The following is a 20,546-nucleotide window of genomic DNA, read 5'->3' as shown; positions in this document are numbered from 1 at the left end:
CAGTTTGTTTTGTAAGATTAAGAGTCTCTTATGGTTTGTCTCCCTCCCGATCCCATCTTGTTTCATTTATTCTTTTCCTATCCCCCAAACCCCCCACGTTGCATCTCCACTTCCTCATATCAGGGAGATCATATGATAGTTGTCTTTCTCCGATTGACTTACTTTGCTAAGCATGATACCCTCTAGTTCCATCCATGTTGTTGCAAATGGCAAGATTTCATTTCTTTTGATGGCTACATAGTATTCCGTTGTATATATATACCACATCTTTTTTATCCACTCATCTGTTGATGGACGCCTAGGTTCTTTCCATAGTTTGGCTGTTGTGGACATTGCTGCTATAAACATTCAGGTGCACATGCCCCTTCGGATCACTACGCTTGTATCTTTAGAGTAAATACCCAGTAGTGCAATTGCTGGGTCATAGGGTAGTTCTATTTTAAACATTTTGAGGAACCTCCATGCTGTTTTCCAGAGTGATTGCACCAGCTTGCATTCCCACCAACAGTGTAGGAGGGTTCCCCTTTCTCGGCATCCTCGCCAGCATCTGTCATTTCTTGACTTGTTAATTTTAGCCATTCTGACGGGTGTGAGGTGGTATCTCATTGTGGTTTTGACTTGTATTTCCCTGATGCCGAGTGATGTAGAGCCTTTTTTCATGTGTCTGTTGGCCATCTGGATGTCTTCAAACAAAGGATTTTTATTTTTCTATGATCAGCATATCTTTTTTTCAAAGATTTATTTATTTATTTGAGAGAGAGAGGTGGGGAGGGGCAGAGGGAGAGAATTGCAAGCAGACTCCTCACTGAGCATGAAGCCTGACATGGGGCTGTATCTCAGGACCCAGAGATCACTACCTGAGCCCAAACCAAGTGCTTGGAAGCTTAACTGACTGTGCCACCTAAACACCCTGATCAATATATCTTTTTATTCCTTTTCTTCTCTTTATTTTATGTATACATTAGCTAGGACTTCCAGTACAAATAGAGGCAGTGAGAGAAGATATACTTGCTTATCTCCTGATCTTAGCAGAAGAGGGTGTAGTTTCTCACCATGAGGAATAGGCTTAGCTGTAGGTTTTTTGTAGGTGTTCTTTATTAAATTGAGGAAGTTTCTTTCCTATTTCTAATTTCTTTGAGTTATTATCATGAATGGGTGTTGTATTTTGTCATATGATTTTTCTGCATATCAGTCATCAATATTATCATATGATTTTTCTTTTATATCCTGCTGATATGATAGATGACATTGGTCAATTTCCCAGTGTTTAATTTGCCTATCATACCTAGAATAAATCTCACCTAGTGGTTATTTGTCATTTTTTCTATACATTATTGGATTCACTTTGCCAATATTTGCTGAGAATTTTTGAATCTATATATTCATGGGTGATACTGCTGTGTCATTTTTCTTTCTAGCGTTTTCTTTACCTAGTATCGACATTAGGGTAAAGATGGCTTCATAGAATGGATTTGGAAATGTTTCCTCTTTTTCTATTTTCTGGTTATGATTACAGATAATTGGTATAATCTCTTTCTTAAATGTCTGGTAGAATTTACCAGTGAACTTATCTGGGCTTGGTGCTTTCTCTTTTGGAATAGTTGATTCAATTTCTTTATTATTACAGGCCTGTTGAGATTATCTATTTGTCCTTCTGTGAATTTTGATAGATATGCCTTTCAAGAAATTTGGCAGTGTCATCTAGTTTATCAAATTTGTGGGCATAGAGTTGTTAATAATAATTCTTTATTATCCTTTCTTGGGATCACTAGTCATAGTTCCTCTGTCATCGCTGATATTTCTATTTGCATCTTCTTTTGCTTCCTTAGGTAACTTGACTAAAAGTTTAATTTTATTTTTAATAAATATGATAATAAATATATTTATTTATATAAAAATAATAGTAAACATAAACAATAATTTTATTATACTTTTCAAAAAACTAGCTTAGGTGATTGATTTCAGATTTTCTTGCTTTTGGTTATGAATTTAAGTCTATAAAATTTCCCTCTAAGCACTGCTTCACTACATCCCACAAATTTTAATTAATTGTACTCTTATTTTCATTTAATTTGAAATAGTTTTTTCTTGTGATTTCTTCTTTAATCCATGTGTTACTAAGAAGTGTGTTATATAATCTCCAAGTATTTTTGGGTTTCCTATATATCTCCCTGTTACTGTTTTCTAGTTAAATTCCATTGTGACCTGAGAGCATATACAGTATGATTTCTGTTCTTTCAGATTTGCTACAGTGTACTTGATGGCTTAGAATGTTGTCAGTCTTTGTGAGTGTTCCCTGTGAAATTGAGAGTGCTGTGTCTTCTGTTGTTGCTGCATGAAGTATTCTATAAATGTAAAGTTGATGGTCGCTGTTCAGTTCAGCTATGCCCTTACTGATTTGCTGCCTCCTGATTGTCAATTAATGACAGAGGGATGTTGAGTGGATTCATCTGTTTCTCCTTGCACTTCTTCCAGTTACTGTCTCAAGCATTTGACATTGTGGTATTAGGTGCATACACATGCAAGACTGTTGTGTCTTCTTAGGGAATTTACCACTCTCTTCATTTTATAATGAACTATTGTCCCTGATAATTTTCCTTTCTCTGAAATTTTCTCTGTCGAAAGTTAATACAGCTTTTCTGGCTTTCTTTTCATTAATATTAATGTGGTATATTTTTATTCCTTTTACTTTTAATCTATCTGTGTCCTTATATTTAACTCCAGTTTCTTATAGGCAACATATAGTTGGGTCTTTTTTGTTTTTTAATCCACTATACCAGTCTCTTTAATTGGTATATTTAGAAAACTATCATTTAAAGTGATTACTGGTATTCAGATTAATATCTAGCATATATGTTTCTCTTTTATACTTGTTGACCTTGCTTTTTTTTTTTTAACCCCCTTTGGGTTTTTTTGTTTTGTTTTTGTTTTGCTTTGTTTGGTTCTCTACTCTTTTTTTTTTTTTTACCTTTGTTTTAATTGTTTTGTATGATTCCTTTTCTTCTTCTTTCATAGCATATCAGTTATACTTCTTTTTAAACTTCATTTTTCTAATTTTGGGCCCATGAATTTGCAGTATGCATTTATAAGTAACCCAGGTCCACTTGCAAAGAACACTATGCCACTTCATGTGTAGTGCAAGAACATTATAAACAGTATTTTCAGGCCCTCCTTTCTGTCCTTATAGCATGCTGCTGTTCATTTATTTCACTTACCCCACAACTAAAATCAGTGAATACATTCTTGCTGCTATTATTTTGAACAATCTGTTACCTATTAGATCAATTAATAATAAAAATAGAATATTTTATTTCTTAATTTATTCTTCTCCAATATTTTTATGTAGATTATATTTTCTGACTGATATCATTTTCCTTCTCTCTAAAGAATTTATTTTAACTTTACTTGCAAGGCAGTAGAACTAATGAAAAATTGTTTTAACTCATATTTGTCTGAGAAAACCTTTATTCTTTATTTTGATGGGTAATTTTATTGGGTATAGAATTCCAGGTTGGAGTCTCTATCTTTTTTTTTTTCTTTCTCTTTCAGAACTTCCAACATTTTTATTTCACTCTCTTTTTGTTTGCATGGTTTCTAAAGAGAAGTCTGATATAATTCCTATCCCTGCTTCTAAGTAAGGTATTTGCCCCCACCCCACCCCAACCCCAACCCCCTGTGGCTTCAAGATTTTCTCCTTGTCTTTGATTCTCTGCAATCATATGCCAAGGTGTACATAAATGTTTGGTGTTCACAAATCTTCTGGAATCTGTGGTTTGTTTTTTATCATTAATTTTGGAAAATTATCATTCATTATCACTTTAAATATTTCTTCTGTTATTTTGTTTCTCCTGATATTTACCTTATATTACACCTTTTGGAAGCATTTCACAGTTCTTGGACATTCTGTTCCTTTTTTTTTTTTTTTTTTTTTCAGTCTTCTTTTTTTCCTTTGTATTTCAGATTTAGTAGTTTCAATTGACATATCTTCCACCTCACTCATGCTTTCCTCTCCTATGTCCAGTCTATTGATGAGCCCTTCAAAGGTGTGTTTCATTTCTGTTAGAGTGTTTTTGTTTATTTCTAGCATTTACTTTTGAGCATTTCTTAGAGTTCCCATCTCTCTGTTTATACTGTCCACCCATTCTTGCATATTGTCTACTTTTTATGTTTTTGAAAAATAATAATGAAAAATATTTTGCTGACAGTTATCACAAAAATTTTCTGTGAAGACAGAGAATATTATTTTCACTGAAAGGCAGAAATAAACAATATTAACCTTTTGTAGGTTTCTCACTTGCCAAAAAAACAAAACAAAACAAACAAAAAAACCCCAGCATTATATGGAGCCCTTAAATGGTCCTTCTATTTTTACCATTGGCCATTGTGGCTACAGAAACCCTGACATAGCAATTACTCAGTTTAATGCACTGATAGTATTATAAATACATGTCACAATTGAAACAATCCATGAGATTGTCAAAAAGTTTCATTGGAGTTAAGTAGTGAATTAGTGAAGTTGAACAGAATGAATATGGACTGTAGTAGGGTGAAATATTGGGTACCATAGCTTGAAGTCTATTAGAGTTAATGCTCATGATGGGGCACAGCAGGAGGGAGAACAGGCAGGGGATGTCATGGTGGATTCAGGAGAAGCATAGTAAAAGGAGCATGGAATTTGGCAAGAGCATGCTAGCTTAATTGAAGATTAAGATGACTGAAAGAGAAAAATGAAATGAAAAACAATAAAAAAAATTAATAAAATACATTTATACTAAGGTTTTGAAAAAAAGCAAAAAGTGTTGGGTATGTCTTCATGTAATTTGGTTTTCTGAATTGGTTTTTGTAGAAAAGGTTATAAAATAAAGCCATCCCCTTTTAAATCTTTAAGTTGTAACTCAGGATTTATGAAGGAAAAAAAGAGATACTTCAACATAGTTTGACTTTATAAAGTTGTCCTTTTATCACATTGAATTGGAAGCTTCTTAGCTTTTTAATTTTTTGAAAATGGAGGAAATTTGTATTTATTTGAGAGATAGGTACCCACCAGATCTTAGAGCTTTGGGATGAATGTTTGCTTATGTTGAGACTGGAAACACTCTGTTGACCCAAATTCCCTTCATACTGACTTTTAGTTAATTTCATCTATTGAGGAATCAATGTAAAAAGGGCTTTTGCTTACAAAATGTGTGCTTTTTCCTACCATTAATGTTAAATCTCACTTTTCAGGTTTACAAATTTGGGGCAAGTTTTTCTATTTTTCTTTCTCTATGATCATCTTGATGTGTTTTTAATTTTTTTTTAACGTCCATTAATAGCTGGATTCCTGACTTAGACTTTTTGTAACAGTGAACATTACAGTTGTAGTTGTAGTTGTACGGTAACGTTGTAGTTGCTAACTACAGTTAGCAGCATGCTAATTTCTGGCTCTAGATAATTTGGTGGCTCTGGCTCTTAGGAGTATTTCTGGAGTGCCATACAATATCATATCATTACATGCAACAGAATGAGTGGTGTTATTTTCTCCTGATAGTATAAAATATGAATGAACTTTTGAAGGATAAATTATCTTTAGATAAATTTTGATACCAAGAAAAAAAGTGAGAAAGTAGGATTTTTTAGTAGGAAGAAATGTTATTAGACAAAAACACTGTTGCAATAGAAGAAAATTACTATTATATGTTTTCTTTTCTCTGAGTCATATTTTTCCCATATGAAAGAAAGCATTGTATAAGTGATTGCTAACATACATTACTATATGTGTGTGTGTATGTGTGTGTATAACTATCATTTCTAGGGAAATGATAACTGAAAGTTAGATACAGAAAGGTAGTATAGAAAAATACATTTACAACCTTGCTTGTTTTTGTTGTTTAAAATACAGATTTTTTTTTTGAAGTTCATTAGGAAATGACATTTTTTGTTTTGTTTTGAATTTCTTTTTACTGTTCAAAAAGATTATTGGAACTTTGGCCTGGTGATTGGTTTCAAAGCTAACTTTATTGCTATTTCACTTTTATGTGTTGAATCTGTTAGTTCTTGCATTTGAAAAGTCCTGGGTATTGATGTTAGTTAATTCAGGAAGATACCCTGTTTGTCAGAATAGTAAGTGCGTTCTGCACATTACTTTGGCTTTCAAAATGACTTGTATATGGTCATGTTCACTTACGATATGTGTTCTCTTCTATTGAAACAGCCTTGGGGAAATGTGGTCCTTCAGCGTGAGAGATTCTAGTTTTATAGCTTTCCAACTCTTTTAGATTCTTAAGATAGTTACAGGTTTTGGCCATGCCTACCATGATACACAGAAATTGACATGAAAAAAACAAACAAAGGTCTGACTGCTTAAAGAAAAAATAACTCACTCTCTAACCCCAATTTGTACAGATAGGAAGCATTATAGCCAAGGTGTCGTGCTGTCCCATTGCCAGACTCCATTCTTCCATTAACAACCAGGATGCCCATATATCTCTAACATCCAAACCATAAAGAGTTGCCTTTTCTTTTTTTGTCCCCATTATTAGGTATATACCATTGAGGAATCTGGACTAAACATCCTTGTGTGGTCAGTGATTGGAAGTAAAAGAACTGGTTGGATGTATGGACATGTTCCTCTCTCCAGTACTAGTGCATTTAAAGTGGCATTTGAAGCTGATTTGGCTGGAAATGAGGACATCTTTATTGCCCTTGATGACATCATTTTCACCCCAGAATGTGTCTTTGGAGGTAAGTGATTTCCTTAGTAGATGGGATGTGCAAGGATTGTTTTACTATCCACATATAGAAGAACTGGGAATTCCTGATGAATAACATTTGTTTCCAGGTCTAAGACTATTCATACATTGAAGGAAGATCAGTATATGTTGTAGGGGGTAAAGTTTTTCTGTCCATAAGCCTAACCATCAAGTTTTCATGTCCTCTAGGCAACCAGATTACTGTGAGTACAGTCCTTTAAGAGACATAGGGGAAAGTTAGTTTCATTAGAAGAGCATTATTGTCTACTTTCTTTATTTCTAAAGGTTCACAAGACTTACGCAAGGTAAGGATTCTTCTGGTCACCGATCATCTTCCAAAGTGTCTTTTCCATCCATATTAGCTTTTCCCCATTCCCTGGGCTATTTGCCTTCTCCTCACTGTTTCTACAGTACAGTGTAGAATTCTTAGTCAAAACAAGAGTCTTGTCAATAACACATTTTGTAAGAAATCATCCCCTTAACTGAAATCCGAATTTCTGCTATTTATGATGCTTCTGCTTGACTGGCTGTTTATTTTTTATAAAATCTTCAGATTTTCAGTGTTAAATAATAGGGTCATTGTCTTTCTGGCTACTCTATGCCTCATTCAAAATTTTATTTTTACAGGGACGCCTGGGTGGCTCAGTTGGTTAAGCGGCTGCCTTCGGATCAGGTCATGATCCCAGCATCCTGGGATTGAGTCCCACATGGGGCTCCTTGCTCGGCAGGGAACCTGCTTCTCCCTCTGCCTCTGCCTGCCTCTCGGCCTGCTTGTGATCTCTCTCTCTCTTTCTCTCTCTCTCTGACAAATAAATAAAATCTTTAAATTTTTTTTTTTTTTTTATTTTTACAGAGTTATTTAAAAGTTTCTTCTTTTGGGGATGCCTCGCTAACTCAAGTCTGTAGAGCATGTGACTCTTGATCCCAGGGTTATAAGATCAAGGCCCACACTGAGTGTAGAGATTACTTAAAAAAAATTTAAAATTGTTTTTTAAAATTTTCTTCTTTTTAAGACCACACATCTGGGGCACCTTGGGTGGCTCAGTTGGTTGAGCCTCTGCCTTTGGCTTTCCCCCTCTCTCTGCCTGCCTCTCTGCCTCCTTGTTATCTCCCTCTCTCTGTCAAATAAATAAATAAAATCTTAAAAAAAAAAAAAAAAGGCCACACATCTGGGTTCTTATCCTTCCAGTGATTTTTCTCTAGATCCTAAATCCTTGGTAATTTCAGCTTCCAGGTCACTCAGCCCTGTACAATGTTGACCTTTTCAGTTTCAGTTACCTTCATAAATATTCTTCCTTCATAACCAGCTCCCACACTGGATCTTATCATCCTGTCTGAAATTTTAGGGTTGAAAATTTCATCTGATCATCATATCCTCTACTTTCTAATTACTCCTCCAAAACCTGTTTTCAAACATTGTTAATTAGAAAAAAAATGCAATTCTAGATTCTCAGTGCTTCCCGCTTTCTCCCATAAAAGTTTCTTTTTTTTTTTTTTTTTAAGACTTTTATTTATTTATTTGACAGACAGAGATCACAAGTAGGCAGAGAGGCAGGCAGAGAGAGAGGAGGAAGCAGGCTCCCCGCTTGAGCAGAGAGCCTGATGCAGGGCTCAATCCCAGGACCCTGAGATCATGACCTGAGCCGAAAGCAGAGGCTTTAACCTGCTGAGCCACCCAGGCGCCCCAAAACAGTTTCTTTATACTTTTTTTCCCTTAATAATCCTAGATCTAGTGATCTAACATTTCAATTCCATTCTCAATCAGCACTTTGAATTATTTTATGTCCAATTTTTTTTTTAATAACTTTTTTAAAGGATTTTTATTCATTTGAGACAGAGAGAGAGAGAGAGAGCCCTAGGAGGGGGCAGGGAGCAGAGGGAGAAGGAGAAGCAAACTCCCTGCCGGGCAGGGAGCCTGAAGCAGGGCTCAATCCCAAGACCCTGGGATCATGACCTAAGCTGAAGGCAGACACTTAACTAACTGAGCCACCCAGGTGCCCCATGTCCAGATTTTTTAAAAGATAAATTTGGGTTCTAATTATGTGCCAGGCATCTTGCTAAGTACATTACATGTATTAACACATTTATTTATTGGACAAACTCTGTAGGATAAATAAAAATATCCAGGACATGTTCAGTCATACTGGCTTTATTGGTCTTTGAAATTCGGTTACTATAACCATTTGTATTTTCCAAATCTGCTGCTGCTCATGTTCACTGGGACCACTAAATGTTTTGGTTTATCACCTTAGCTGGTGGTCAAGGGTCCTACACACATCTATTTCCCATTCCCTGGCACTGATTTTCTACAATAATCCTCAAATCTCCCAGCTATTCCCTTGAACATCCTTCACTCTGCCAATGTTCTTATATCCCTTGAATAGAGAATAACTCCCTTAAATAACAAACACTCTTAACCTCTTGTTTCTACCTCTAAATGTGACTATATCCACAACCAAACTCTTTTTTGTCACCATTTGTCTCAGGAAAAATCCTCTTTCAAGAGTAAATGTTCTCGGTCATTTCCACTCTTAGTTCCTCCCAGTCACTGTTCCATCAAAGTCTTCCCTGTCCTATATCTTCCATTTCTTTCCTTCCCCTACTTACTCTTAGCTCTTCTCACACAAATGCAAACATACATACGTACATATGTATATATATATACATACATATAAACACGTACATGCATTTATACATCACTTCCCACTAATTTGAGCTCCTCATGAGCAAGAGGAGCCTGTTTATTTCATCTCCAGAGTCTAACACAATGACTAGGAAATTTGGGCTGAAAAGTTACTATTATTCTAAATAATCATAATAATAATGATAACTAGTTGTGTGAACAGAGTTGCTAACATTTGCCTTAGGTTCTTGCCCACTATATTATAGGACAGATTCTGCGTTTGAAGATAGTTAAAAACAAACAAACAAATGAATAAACAGTAAGATCTTTGGCATTAAACCATGTCTTCTTTCTGTAAGTTTCTACAAAAGAGGTGCCTCCAACCAAACCCACATCCAAAATCCAGAATCTTTAGGTATAGTTTTTACAGCAGTGCTTTGTGGTCGATTCAGGCAGATGTTTTTAGAAAATCATCAATTGAACCAGTATTTCTCCAATGGGGGTATCAGGGCCCCCATAGTGACATGCCAGGAAGTATGCTCCATTGGATTCACTTCACGATCTGGGGAGAGAAGTTACATAAAGTGTTACATGACATTTGGAATAAACATGTACTGAGTGCTGAGGAAGTGACAGCTGGACTAAAATTGTGGAGACACGAGTCTAAATCATGACTGTGTCACTAAATAACTGTACAATTCTCAGAAAATCATTGTAACTCCTTAGACCATGTTTCTTCATCAGGGAGCTGAAATAGATGATCTCCTAAGTCCCTTCCAAATCACGCAGGGCTGGGTTTGTACAAGAGGATCAGGAAAGCGGAAGGAATGCATAGAGAGTGATGGAGAAAGGGAGAGAGTCCAGAGAGAAGGAGGCGGGGGGCAGAAAGGGGGTAAGGTAAGGGTAAGGCAGACAGGGGAAAGCAGAGGTGACATTGCAGTTAGAGAAGGTCCTCACTCTTTGGTGTGTTGGTGAACTTGAGCAGGACGGCCCTTCAGCCAGGTTAGTTGGAAATCTACTGTGTACTGTCCTGGATTTGGATTGGAAGAGCACTTACAAGCAGAAGTTGTGTGTGTGTGTGTGTGTGTGTGTGTGTGTGTGTGTGTGTGTGTGTTTTAACCCCTCCATTACCTTAGTCTAAACACACCTCAGGCAGCAGATTCTATAGATTTTGCCTCCCCCACCCCTTTGCTTCCATTTTACTGTTCAAACTCTAGTTCAAGTCATCCTTATTAGTCACCAGAATCTCTGTAATGGCTGCATTACTGATTTATCTAATTTACTTACATGTAGCAAACTACCAAATTCATCTTCTAGGACCTATTATAGAAAAGTAGATCTGGCATCTTTCTTATTCAACACAATAACGATTTTTTTCCCCCCAAGCAACAGAATCTGACTTGGGTTAACTTAAGTAGAAACTAAGTTTGTTGAAAGGATTTTGGATAGTTCCAAAAATTAAATAGAATACTGAGAATCTAACTCAGAAAAACAAGTGGGAAGCAAGTGAGATGAAGTACATCAGAGGGTAAAACTGGCTAATTCCACTGTCTTTGAAAACTTGCTTTGGAAACTGGTCTATCTACTCCCCTGTCATCACTCTGAATGATTTCTAACAGTCCCTGTGTCATTCTGTCAGAATTAAAATTGTTGTTTGGAAGCATACCCTTAACCAAGCCCATGCGTCAGGGTCCCTTAGGTTATCCTCTCATATCTAATCTCCACACCATCCAGGTCTGCGTAATGGCCAGTTCTCTTTTTAATCATAATCAATCTTGAATACTCTGAAGCATATGGACCAAATTATAAAGTTAACCAAGAATAGTAAATTATCTGTCTGGATTCTAACAGAGAGAGGGGAAATAAAAGGGAAACTAATCAAAATACACAAATTCATACAAGTTATAAAGAAGAAGAAAAATGCTTATAGGCTCTCAATTACCTACTAAATAAGTTTCATATCCTTTAGTACAACTCTTGTCTTATCTGTCTCTGTCTATGAAATAATACCTCAAAATAGCACCCCCTCCCTCTATCCAACTATGCCCAGAGTCTTCCACCTCCATGACTTTGGACCCACTACTTCTATGGCTGGGAACGCCCTGCCCTTTACCTCCTCTTGTGTAAATGCTTTTCTACTTTGAAGGGCAGAGCAAAACCGCCTTTTTCATGAATTTATCCTTGATACTTCCCACAGGAAGCCAAACCCTGTTGCAGATTCTCTTAGCTTAAAGTTTACAGCTCTCCTATAATATAGTTTACATGGTGTTTTATGATATTCATGGCTTATTTTCAGTCTTTTTTTTTTGGCCCATGTTAAAAAATCACCATTGTCATTATCTTGTTCTGTGTGTGTGTGTGTGTGTGTGTGTGTGTGTGTGTGTTTTAATTTTAGTGAGAATGAGTGATCTTTAACTTTATGTTGAGAAAAATCTAAAATAAATTCCAAGTCAGCACATGATACAGAATAGATATTCATTTTATATCAGAAGTGTATAGTAATTATAGATAAATTATTTAAACATGATTTTAATGTATGGTTCATTTTTATAATTTTGATTCAGTTAGTGAATCATGAGCCTAATTTTAAAATGAGTAGTGATGATTACCAAAAAAGCTGAAAGAAAATGGTAACCAGTCAACCCCAGTTCACTTTTTGGCTTAGAGAATATTATTAGACTTTAAATCTTTTTTTTTTTTAAGGTTTTATTTATTTATTTGACAGAAAGAGATCACAAGTAGGCTGAGAGGCAGGCACAGAGAGAGGAGGAAGCAGGCTCCCTGCTAAGCAGAGAGCCTGATATGGGGCTCCATCCCAGGACCCCGGGATCATGACCCGAGCCCCAGAGAGCCTGATATGGGGCTCGATCCCAAGACCCCGGGATCATGACCGGAGCTGAAGGCAGAGGCTTTAACCCACTGAGCCACCCAGGCGCCGCTAGACTTTAAATCTATTATTGTGGGTTATGAAGTCCTTACAGTTTATCAAAGGATGGGATAATTCCTTTTTACTCAAGGAAGGGACATTACATTTAAAGGAAAAACAAAACAAAACACAAGAACCAGAAAATGGCATTAAAAACTAATACCAGGCTGGCTTATGCTGGCAAGACCTGGGTTCCCCTTGCCTATGTTTGGAGAAGCTTGCTTGTTATACTATGAAATGGTTCTTACTTGATTTCTTACTTATTATCAGGCTGGAAGGAATTTTGTTAAATTAGGGGGAAAGTTCCAAATTAAAACCATGAAAAACTCAGTCCCGTTATGAACCATACTCCGTTAGGTTGGCTGGATTTGACAAGTACCTCCCTCTGAACCTGAAGATAAACACAGGTTATTGTTCTAACTCTGTCTTAAAGGTGAATGCTTTTACGTGAGCACTGATAACTAGCATATAAATGTACATATTTCTGTATGTATGGCATATAATATATACATAATATATATTTTAATGTATAAGTAATATAACATCTATATAAAACAAAACATGGTGTAGTAATATAGCCATTTCTCTACCATATGAAAGCAGTAATTAACTCCTAAATTCCTAGTCATGTTTGGAAATTATCATAACCTTTGCTAAATCCTTTCTTTTCACTCAGAAATAGGGCCAACTGTTTTACCAGGCCAAGTGTGTCTGAGACATTCTGGGAGTTTTTCATTGCCAAGGTCAATCTGGCTCTGTTTTGTTCTCTTGGGCTATTAGAGTCTACTTTTATCATGGTTTTCCTAATTCCCTGGAACACATATGTTGTTACCTAGAAAACATCCAGACTTTATGAAAACAAGTTTGTTTGTTTGTTGCCTAAGGAATAGAACAAAAATTGACACTGCTTCACTAAAAACAAAAAAAAAACAAAAAAAAAATTTTAAGAAGATTTTTTTTTAATTAAAAATCAAGTGACTTCAATAATTCTCATAACGGTTTTTCTGATAACATCTTATTGGCCTGTGACAACATTTTACCCAGAAATGACTGGTTACTCTTTCTGGGAATAGTTGGAAGTGACAGAAATAGAAAACAACAAAAGCAAATAAAACACAACTTTCATGGCTTAATGAAGAATAAATGGTTTCATACATATGAGTTATTTTCACTAACATAAACTTGCTCAAAACAGAAAACATGAAGTTAGGGAAATAACCAGGTTTTGGTAAAAACAGCTCTAAAGAAATGATAACTGGTTTGTTTCTGCCAGGTGGGGCAAATGATTGATCAATTAGGAGGTAAGTCCAAGTTCTAGAATATCCTGACTTTGCTGTTTGCCCCTTCTGGTCTTTCTGATTGTAATATAATTAACATAATGTTATTCTTTCCTTCTGTAGAATCCCATATGGGGCAAGATAACCCAATATACTTCAAAGTAATCACTTTTAATCATTTCATCAGAAGGGAAAAATTAATCTTAAAAATTATGTGGTTTTTAAAATAATAATAATCACATACAACACTCTGAACTTAGAGGTGAGCTACTGATTAATATTTCTCAAAAGTTAATATTGACTAAATTAAACATAGCTCTATTTTTCTCTGTCTCCAGTGCACAGTGCCCTATTAACTGGAAGTGATGATATCACAGCCATTTTTTTCTGGTTGGGTCATAGAAGTAGTCAAGACACTACGGCTGAGAGATCTCTGAAAGACCACCATAGAATTCTATTTGACCCCTGAGTGGTCTTCTCTACCACCTACCTCAGTACATCATCTATCTGTACTTTGGCCTTCCTAAGACATGTACAGCAGGTGTTTCTTAAGTGTGTATGAAACTGAACAATCTTCTCTCACTGCAGATTGCTTAAAACTCTTTAGACTCCCTTCAGTGCCTTTTTGGTGTGTGATGGAGAGATAGCTTCCTACTCTCCATCTCAAGCCTTCTATGCTTAGACAAAAATCTAATAATTGATCGGTGCCAAAATACTCAAAATTTCTGTAAATAAAAGCTTGCCAACAACATTTTCTTTCCTGGTCCTTTCCCAGCCAGCAAAGAGTATAACACCATCATATCTGAAATGTTCGTTATTTCCTCCGCAGTTATAGGCTTAAGAGGGAGAACATGGGTGAGGCTGAGTCAGGCATCTGGACAGTGGTACTTCAGCCCTAAATCCTGTAAAGCATTGGAGAACCATTTTTTGAGCAGGAGTCTTCCTTTGGGGAATGTAACCTGGAAACAATATGAAGCATGAATTTAAAAAGGAATGTATTTAAGAATAATGGCCCTAAAATTAGAAGTCAAGAGTTCAGCATTGGGGGATATTTTTTTTTTTTTGAAACTATTCAATAAAGTTGTAGTTAATGTGGGCCAGAGCTACCAAGTGAACAACAGCAGTCAGTTAGGTCAAGTGCACAACCTGGTCCAACACGGAGTATAGCTAAGGCCACACCAGCATAGATGTGTCTGACCGGGAACTATCACACCATCTGGAAATGATAAAATAGGAATGAATCAGTTAATCCACTAGGGTCTGTCTGGGCTCCAGGCTTCATGACAAGAAAGAAATGACCAGCAACATTTTATATATGTTCCCACATTCACACACGTTTTAGATTATTTGAGGTTAGTTAATGGCAGAAAATTCTTCATTTATGCAATCTCAGCCATTTACATTACCATCACTGTTTTTCCTTTAGGAAGGAGTTGGCCATAATCGTGGCAAACGTTGATGTGGAGTAAAAGGGATCACTCTTTGGGGGCCTCTGAATTAGGTCCTGTTTCCTCAACTCTTGATGTTCCCTAAATGTATTCTTGATTTTCTTTTAAGCATGTGACCTCCATATGAGCTGGGGGGGAGTGGGAACTAGGGCAGTAGAGTACTCACCCCTCTATAGCCTCATGTGTGCTTCCCTTCTGGTGCCTATCCCCCACCGCCTTCTCCTTCCCCCACCCTTCTGTCAATAGCAAAGAGCTCCGTGCTTTCAAACCACCCACCAATGTGCGTGAGTACATGTGTGCATACGGGTGAACTCACGGTATTTGCACAAATGCACATATACACATTATACGTATGTCTGTATACATTTTGAAATTCACTCAGCTTTCTTCTATATTTATTATAGCTTAGCCTTGAGTGGCCACAGCTCCTTCCTTTGAAAATAATGATGCCTTTCTATTTGGCATCTGTTCTCAGGCCCTTATCAGCTTCCATGCTGGATCCAACTTCTGGAAGCTTTTAGATGTCCCTGACTTTGGTCTCTTCTGTCAGACTTTTGACATTTCTCGTTTGTGTAGCCCTTCTGACAAACCGTGTAAGCCCTCCTGACTTCTCACATACTCTGCATGCGCCCCAGACGTCTCTGTGTGCCCCTACTCTTCTGTTTCTCTTTAGTCCAAACAGAGGTCACATTCCATCTTTTCAGGAATATTTAAGCTATTAGATATGGAGATTAAAGTAGATCAAAATGATTTTCTTAGGACTCCAAATTAGAAATAACCATTATTAATGAAAAAAGAAATGAATATTTTTATACTTTATGAAGGTCCTTCAGGAAATAGGAAACATAAAATTATAACTCAAAATAGCCTCAAACTAAAAGTTCTAAAGAATTAAAATTAAATATATACGTGTGTGTGTGCATGCGTGTGTGTGTGTGTGTGTGTGTGTGTATATATATACACATTTTCCCCTCCTATAATCTTATAATGTTTTGTCATGTTTCTGAGTATTATTCATGAGATGTGTGCCAGAGACAATTACCCATTTATAACCGATATATTTTACAGTGAGCATTTTACCATTTATGTCATTGGGTATGGCAATATTTGGCAACAGCTTACTTCCTGCTCTTTAAAACTGAACTTCCTTGTGCATATTTTTTTCCTTTCAAAACAGGCAATCAATTTTGTCTTCACTAAGCATATTAATCATAAAGATAAAAATCCATCTGATTATCCTTGGGACTCTAGGCTCTTATTGAATTTATATGAAAATCATAAGAATGTTTCACTGTGTTTCACTGTAAATCATCGGTATGAAGTAGTTTTTATTGGTATGAGAAAGATATTTCAACTGCTTCCCAAACTGAGTGACTAAGGAAGTTCAACATCCTGTAGGACAAAATAAAGACCCCAAAATATCTGGAATTATAACTGTGTGTAGAGCATAGAATGAAGTAGACTGTGGTGTTCAGAAGAATGTCTTAGTTACTGGGAATATGAATGTTAAACAGTCTCAGTTCCCTTTTATCCCAGGTGTTTTGTTTTCGTTTTTTCTACCATATCCTGAGATTTATTGCAAAACCAAAAGGGCAGATTTATTCATATAGAGAGTGTGGTCTTTCAAAGTCCTTACATGTAAAAATCCCATAAACCTTCTGAAGCAATTGGTAAAAACTCATAGTGTCCGTATGAATGTATGATAGCTTTAGTTGCTAAATTATAGATTTCTTAAAATACATTGGAAGGTTATTTTTGAGAGAACTTCTTGGTCTCTATTTTTCTGGTCTACCCTGTCTCATGGCTAATTAAATCAATGGGCATAGTCATTTAGTCAGTGCATTCGTTATTTTATCCATTTTGATTATTTCACTGCATATTATCGAGGAAAGTAAAACTACTATTATAAGCCATTCCCTTATTATTCATCCATTTAAGAAATATTGAGCCCACACTTCATGTGTGCTCCTTTGGACATTAAGATGTCACCGTATTTTCAAACGAAGGTCGAAACTTCTCCACCTCTGGCTTGGATTGTCCAGACTCTGAGCAAAAACCAGGCAGTAGACGTGGCAAATAGGTGGTCGCAGTGACGCACCTGCCCTTTCTTGATGGCGCTAGAATAGCTTCCATGGTGGGATTTTTCTGCTGGTTTCAGAACGACTCCTGTCAAAACAAACGGCCATCCAGATCCCCTGTACTCTAAAGCAGCATGTCTTAACCTGTTTTCTGCTGAAACACACTGAAGTGAATGCCTGTGTGCTTCCCGCACTCCTCATGCAGCGCAAACAAGAGGGTGGTGACTTCGGCACACTTTGTGATGCTGGCTGTACCCCCTCACTTCGTCTCCCCTGGAGGAATCATCCTTGGCAGGAGGTAGCGCGGGAGCATAGCTTTACTGTTGGGACCGCCTTGCGTCGGCTTTAACATACAGAGAGTAAATCAGTTGCAGACTGCAGCAGGAGATACACCACATTATCGATCTCATCACCCATTAGACTTGGAAATCATTTGAGACACTTTCCCCTACGGCTAATATGAGATAGTGTGTGTGTGTGTGTGTGTGTGTGTGTGTGTGCATGCGCACGTGCACCAGGCTTGCCCACTGGCCTCTGGCTTCCTCCTGCCCCAACCTCAGATCCACCCAATACCTCCCATCAGATACAGCCCGAGAGATGGTGACTTAACAACAAGAAGTACTTTTAAGTTTAACAGCGAATCATATTGTTAAAATGAGTCCACCATTTTCCTGAAGTGTCTTTTTTCCTGCTCCTGTCTTTCCCTGTCACAATCTCCGCCATATGAGCAACCTTCTCTCTCTCCTACTTTCTTCCACTTTCTCTATGCTGACGGAGCCCTTCGGGGTATATGGAAAGGACACTGTGAGCCCTGAATGTGTTATTTTAGCTCACCTTCCTGGCGGAGGTCTTTGTTCTGCTCTGGCCACGTTGTTATGCAGTGAACCGCAACGTACATTTCCAACAGAGTGTGCTAGGCTTGGGACTGATCTGGCATTTGTTCCCTTGTGTATTCACTGGCCTCGCACTTAAGTTCCCCTGGTTTTAAACAACCTGCCTAAGTGGCTCACTGGGCCTGGTAAATAATGGGTTAGTGTGCTTGGCCTGTGTACTCTATATTTTTCATCATATTGTGTACTTTATTTTTTATTAAGATTTGATTGATTGATTGATTGATTGGAGTTAGACAGAGAGTGCACATAGGGGAGGAGCAGAGGGAGAGGGACAAGCAGACCCAGCGCCGAGTGTGGAGCCCCACACAGAACTCAATCCCACAACCCTGAGATCATGACCTGAGCTAAAAATCAGACGTTGTACACTTACCCAACTGAGACACCCAGGTGCCCCGAAAGCATTGTGTACTTTAAATGTTGAATTTCAGAAGGGATCTGGAGAAACTAGAACGTAAAAATTTCAGAAGCAGAACATCAAATATGAGTTACAGGTTAGCATACAGATTCTGAGGTATATTGTCACTGCTTTCTCTTAGACGATGCTTTCTTGCTGTGTGCTCACAAGGTGGAAGGACCAAGAGTTATTTTTATGTCCATGGGGGCTCTACCGTCATGAGCTAATCACCTCTGGAAGGCCCCACCTCCAGATTTCACCACATTTCAGCGTATGAAACTAGGGCGGGGGGACACAAACATTCAGTCTGTGGCATGACACGTAGCTACTATTACAGTGTCATACAGAAGAATTTCTCCGCTCTAAAGTCCCCTATGCATCGTTCATTAATCTCTTCTTCCCCCCAACCCCTGACAACCACTGAGCATTTTTCTGTCCACAGTTTTGCATTTTCCAGAATATCATATAGTTAGAATCTGGCAATACTTCGCCTTTTCCGATTGACTATTTTTTTTTTTTTCATTCAGTAATCTGTGTTTAAGATTGTGCTGAGAATATTCTGGTTATAAAAAAGAACAATTAATACTGTTCATTTTTTACAGGATTGTATGACAAAGATATCACCTGTAATGATTAGCTGACTCCACGGGTGACACCCCAGAATAAATACATTTATTAAAATTTTAGGAACACTTTCTGAACTTCTCGAAGGGATTGTGCAGCAGAACGCGCTGAATTCAGAAGATAAATATGCCACATCTTCCCAGAGTGCTCATTTCATTTGAATACCTGGAGGAAGTTTTTTATATTAGAAAAAAGCACGGATATATTCTGTAGTAGAATAGAGAATTTTCATTAGATAAAACAAGAGACTTAAGAGAAATGCTGAGCGTGTGGAGAACTGCTTCTGGCTAAGAGCCTATTTAGACTCCCCTAGAGATGCAAGTTCGTGTTCCTCTTGCATCAGAAATACTTCAGTGGAAAATTTAAGAAGTGATTCAGAGGAATTCGGTTTAAAACAAGATACATTTTGCTGGTTAGAGAGTATCTTAGGTCGGGTTCCCAGGGAAGTGGACCCCGAGGCACAGATTCCTATGCAGAAAGCGGACTAGAAATCCTCCCAGCAGCAAGCCCCGTGAAGCAAAGGGAGTGGGACTGGGCAGAGGGACGGTAGGGGACGAGGCAGGTGCGGTAGGGGCCTCAGCCCATGTCACTGGGCTCTGGAACCGCACTGGCCCTTTCAGAGATGTCCCTCACTGAGGCACTGCTATAAACATTGGGGTACAGATGGCCCTTCTTTTCACTACATCTGTATCTTTGGGGTAAATACCCAGTAGTGCAATTGCAGGGTCATAGGGAAGCTCTATTTTTAATTTCTTAAGGAATCTCCACACTGTTTTCCCAAGTGGCTGCACCAACTTGCATTCCCACCAACAGTGTAAGAGGGTTCCCCTTTCTCCACATACTCTCCAACACTTGTTGTTTCCTGTCTTGCTAATTTTGGCCCTTCTGCCTGATGTAAGGTGATATCTCAATGTGATTTTGATTTGAATCTCCCTGATGGCCAATGATGATGAATATTTTTTCATGTGTCTGTTACCCATTTGTATGTCTTTTTTGGAGAAGTGTCTGTTCATGTCTTCTGCCTATTTTTTGACATGATTGTCTGTTTTGTGTGTGTTGAGTTTGAGGAGTTCTTTATAGATCTTGGATATCAGCCCTTTGTCTGTAGTGTCATTTGTGAATATCTTCTTCCATTCTGTGGGTTGCCTCTCTGTTTTGTTGACTGTTTCCTTTGCTGTGCAGAAGCTTTTGATCTTGATGAAGTCCCAAAAATAAATTTTCGCTTTTGTTTTCTTTGCCTTTGGAGACATATCTTGAAAGAAGTGGCCAATGTCGAAGAGGTTACTGCCTATGTTCTCCTGTAGGATTTTGATAGATTCCTGCCTCACGTTGAGGTCCTGTATCCATTTCAAGTTTATCTTTGTGTATGGTGTAAGAGAATGGTCAGGTTTCATTCTTCTACACATAGCTGTCCAATTTTCCCAGCACCACTTATTGAAGAGACTGTCTTTTTTCCCATGTATTTTTTTCCCTGCTTTGTCAAAGATTATTTGACCATAGAGTTGAGGGTCCGTATCTGGGCTCTCTACTCTGTTCCACTGGTCTATGTGTC

At 37.5% G+C, this 20,546-nt stretch overlaps 1 protein-coding gene across 1 annotated transcript in view; it reads left to right on the top strand.

Annotated features, from left to right (window-relative positions):
- Positions 1-20,546, top strand: part of LOC111155577 (MAM and LDL receptor class A domain containing 1) — a 757,926-nt gene that overhangs the window by 574,721 nt on the left and 162,659 nt on the right. Inside the window, exon 33 of the mRNA XM_022515825.1 lies at positions 6,522-6,723. Coding sequence (XP_022371533.1) covers positions 6,522-6,723 — 202 coding nt within the window. The remainder of the gene's footprint in view (positions 1-6,521; positions 6,724-20,546) is intronic.

This window comes from Enhydra lutris, unplaced genomic scaffold, assembly GCF_002288905.1.
Source record: "Enhydra lutris kenyoni isolate GAN:26980312 unplaced genomic scaffold, ASM228890v2 scaffoldscaffold42, whole genome shotgun sequence".
Lineage (NCBI taxonomy): Eukaryota > Metazoa > Chordata > Mammalia > Carnivora > Mustelidae > Enhydra > Enhydra lutris.
Note: the sequence above shows the minus strand (reverse complement) of the source record. Positions and strands in the feature narration are given on the sequence as shown.